This window comes from Petaurus breviceps, unplaced genomic scaffold (assembly GCF_028583685.1).
Source record: "Petaurus breviceps papuanus isolate PSGF00001 unplaced genomic scaffold, PetGlider_PUasm1.0 175, whole genome shotgun sequence".
NCBI classification, from domain to species: Eukaryota; Metazoa; Chordata; class Mammalia; order Diprotodontia; family Petauridae; genus Petaurus; species Petaurus breviceps.
The window spans coordinates 14364137-14367681 of NW_027185764.1; the positions used below are offsets into that span (position 1 = coordinate 14364137).

The window sequence follows — 3545 nt, forward strand, 5'->3', positions numbered from 1 at the left end:
AGAAGAAGAAGAAGAAGAAGAAGAAGAAGAAGAAGAAGAAGAAGAAGATGATGATGATACAGGCACCTCACCTCTAGGTAGGACATGGAAACTGTGTATTCCATGTCATCACTGGTCTCTTCAATGGCCTGAAAGAGATCATTCAATGTCTGGAGATAGATCCCAGGCTCAGAGTCCATCCCTAGCATGGTGTAAGTCTTACCAGCACCTGTTTGGAAAAGAAAAGGACACAGACTAGTAATGCAGGGAACCTGTCAAGTGGGGGTCCTATTTCCCTGCAGAGATGCAGATGTCACACAAGAGCATTCTCTCCACATATGCTGATTTTCCACAGCTCTTGGCTGCTTTAACGTGATTTTTTTTAAATCTGCTTACTTGTTTGTTTGTTTGTTTGTTTTACCAGACTTCTGATTTCCTAGATGTAGGGAGTTACCAGTAAGCAGATTCCTCTCAGCTGCTTGGCCATCTGTAGCCTTAGAGTCAATGCCTGGAGCGTTCAGAAGTAGCGTTACACAGCCAATAGAAAGCAGAGAATGGATTCGAAGGCCAGTCATCCTGATTGAGACCAGTTTTCTGTCTACTACCTCACACTGCCTCTCTGACATTGTTGCCTTCACTTCTGAAATAAGGAGAATTATGTCACCTCATGTCAACATTTTAACCTCTCTGGGTCGTTTTGTTTTGCTTTGTTTAATCAGGAAAATGAGAGTAAAATGAGAGTTTGGACAAGAAGATCTCTAAGACACTTTCCAGCTCTGACATTCTAGGATTATATGAGTCCTCTGGTACCCACTGTGGCCCGCCATTTTCTTGTCCCTGAAGCCATAAAAATCCTCAGATTTGCATGCATGGAATATTCATTCTAGAGGTAACAGAATTTTTCGGTATTGGCTTTATGACTGCCATTTCCTTAATGACAGCTACTCACATCTCTAACCAGAGCTTACAGAGATTTAGCTGAAATATCACATTTTAGCTCAGGTGATTAACTGGTTAGTGATAGAAGAATTGTTGGCTCAGCTTTGTTAACTCTACGTAGGCTGAGCATTTCCTGTCACTAGCTATAGCTCTAGTGGAAACGACCAGTTTGCAAATTCCAGTTAAATCCCCCAATGTTTGCTTATCAATTTATTATTTTACTTGAAGCAGATCTTCCCCTTCTGCTAGCATGTGTAAATCTTTACCTTCCCCTGCTGCCCTCTGTAAATTCCATGGTATCCATTCTGCTGATGTAACCAAGAAGCATGAAAATGTTGATCAGTATCCAGCGGGTTTTTTTGTATACCATGGAAACTGTTCTCCAAGCACATAGTAAACCAGTTATTAAAACATCTCTCTGTGTTAATAAGTATGATTGGCAGCAGTACCTATTAATGAATCCTTAGGTAATTTTTATGTCAAATTGGCAAAGCACAAAGGGCTAGGAATAGTTCAGAATATTGATTTTTCCAGCTCAGCAGTCCTCCAGTATGCATAAGGTAAAATTTACCTAGGGAGAGTTTTGGGCAGGAAAAAATCGACTAAGTAAATTTTACTTTTAAAAATCAACTTAATAAAATTGTTTTTCCTTCTGGAAAAACTCAAAGACAAGTAAACATTCTGCGTATTTATCTTCTATTGCCTGTTTGTCTAACTCTTGTGCCTGAAAAATCAATTAGGCATAAACTGTTGAATTTTGGCATGCTTGGACTGGCAGCCACATCAGTTTCCCTGATGAGCGTGGCACTGTGATTCAGGAGCTTTCGAAAGCAAAGGCTAGGCTGAGAAACCTGAGGGTCTTAACAGGAGGGCCTCCTCTTCCTCTACTTTTTCTGGGTGAATACCTAGGTTAGGGCTAGGAATTTTCCAAACTCTGTGCCCTTTTACTTCATTTTCCCACTTGTCTATCTATCATTCATCATTACTGTACTGTCTTGGTTATGTTCCTAGTACATTCATAGATAGTCCTGGTCTGATCTGGTTAAAAAATTACATAAAATTCTGTCCTGAGTGATCCCTAAAGGTCTGTTTTGGTCTGGTTAAAAGGATACAAATCTGATATGAACCCCAATTCTATACTGGGAGACCTCAAACAGTTTTGGGAGAGGATCTTTCAGGTCAACTTGTCTGTCTGATTGTGGTTTGTAATTACTGTACTGTCTTGACTACTGAATAGTCTTGGTCTAGTCTGATATAAATTTTGAGTGGTCAGAAAGGATCCCTATCACTAATATAAATCTGACATAAATCTCAATTCTACCTTGAGTGGTTAGTGATCATTATGGGATCCCTCAGATAAACCCTGGTTAAATTCAGGGAATCCTAGTTTGTAGCAACTGTCAGTAGATTCAGAAGTTATATTATTCCTGGTCTCATCTATTCCTGATATGAAAGGTCTGGTCTGGTCAAATTCTCAGAAAACAAAAGAGAAAATTGTATGAATTGTAGAAATGGGTGGAAATACAATATTCTTGACCCCAGGAGAATCTTTTGAGATTGAAATCTTATGTGTAAGCTTAAATGAAGTGAATTGCTGAAGCATAATACCCAAATTACCTCCAATTGTGGTAGCTGCAATTCTAATACTGACCTCACCTTCCTGTAAAATGGAATTATGACTATTCTTTGGTTAAACTTCTAGTAGGGAAAAAAATTTCAAAAACTGGCAAAAAGAAAAAAAAAGACTGGGAACTTTTTCTCATCTTTATGCCCTTAATTCTGGCCAGATTCGGAGTGTAAAGAGAGAAGAAAAAAAGAGAGAGAGAGAGCTAAGATTTCCCTTTAGCAGAAATTAACTAAAAGAAAATCTGTTTAGCATGAAGTAAATATTCATGAAAATGTGGCTTGATAATGCTGAAATATCCTAGTGGGTTTTGTGGATAAAGAGATTTTTGTTATATAAAACACCCCTCAGTCACTCTATTGTCTGGAAGATATTAATAAAGAAAGAAGGGGGGGGGGAGAAGAGCAAAAGCCAAGTCATCTAATAGTAATTGGAATGGACTTGTGAGAAAAATTTCTGATGAACTGCAAAAGATCTTTTACCTAGGCCAGAAGGTCTCTAGCTAATTTCACTATAACATAGAGGGAGGGAAGGAAATCTCTTAAGATTGTGGAGATGTCCTTCAAGATAGGATTTTGGGTAAGTGCAGACTAAGAATAGTCTCTATTTATAAAGCCTTTTAACTGTTCCTTGGACCTCTAAGAAGCTTCAGTTCTGATCTGGGAAAAGGGTTGAAGACTTCATTTTAACTAGTATTACGTTAATTTGGAAAGGAAAGATTCAGTGGAATAAAGGAAACTTGTTCTGAGAATAGATTTGAGATATGATTGGGAAATACAGAAATGTGAAGGATTAAGAAAATGGTATGGGTAAGTAAAATGTTGAATAAATTGATAAGACTTTAATCAAAGTACATAAGAAGAGGGGGAAAAGATTTGTAGTGCTGTATATTTTAAAGAGAGAGAGGGAGAGATCAAGGTAGAGGGATGGAGAGAGGAAAGGAAGAAGGGAAGGAGAAAGAGACAGAGACAGAGAGAGAGAGAGAGAGAGAGAGAGAGAGAGA

General features: G+C 38.3%; 1 protein-coding gene across 1 annotated transcript in view; it reads right to left on the reverse strand.

The window, feature by feature from the left end:
- LOC138158678 (kinesin-like protein KIF19) overlaps positions 1-3545 on the reverse strand; it is an 89881-nt gene that overhangs the window by 67456 nt on the left and 18880 nt on the right. The window contains exon 5 of the mRNA XM_069084793.1: positions 72-208. Within this exon, the coding sequence (XP_068940894.1) occupies positions 72-208 (137 nt within the window). The remainder of the gene's footprint in view (positions 1-71; positions 209-3545) is intronic.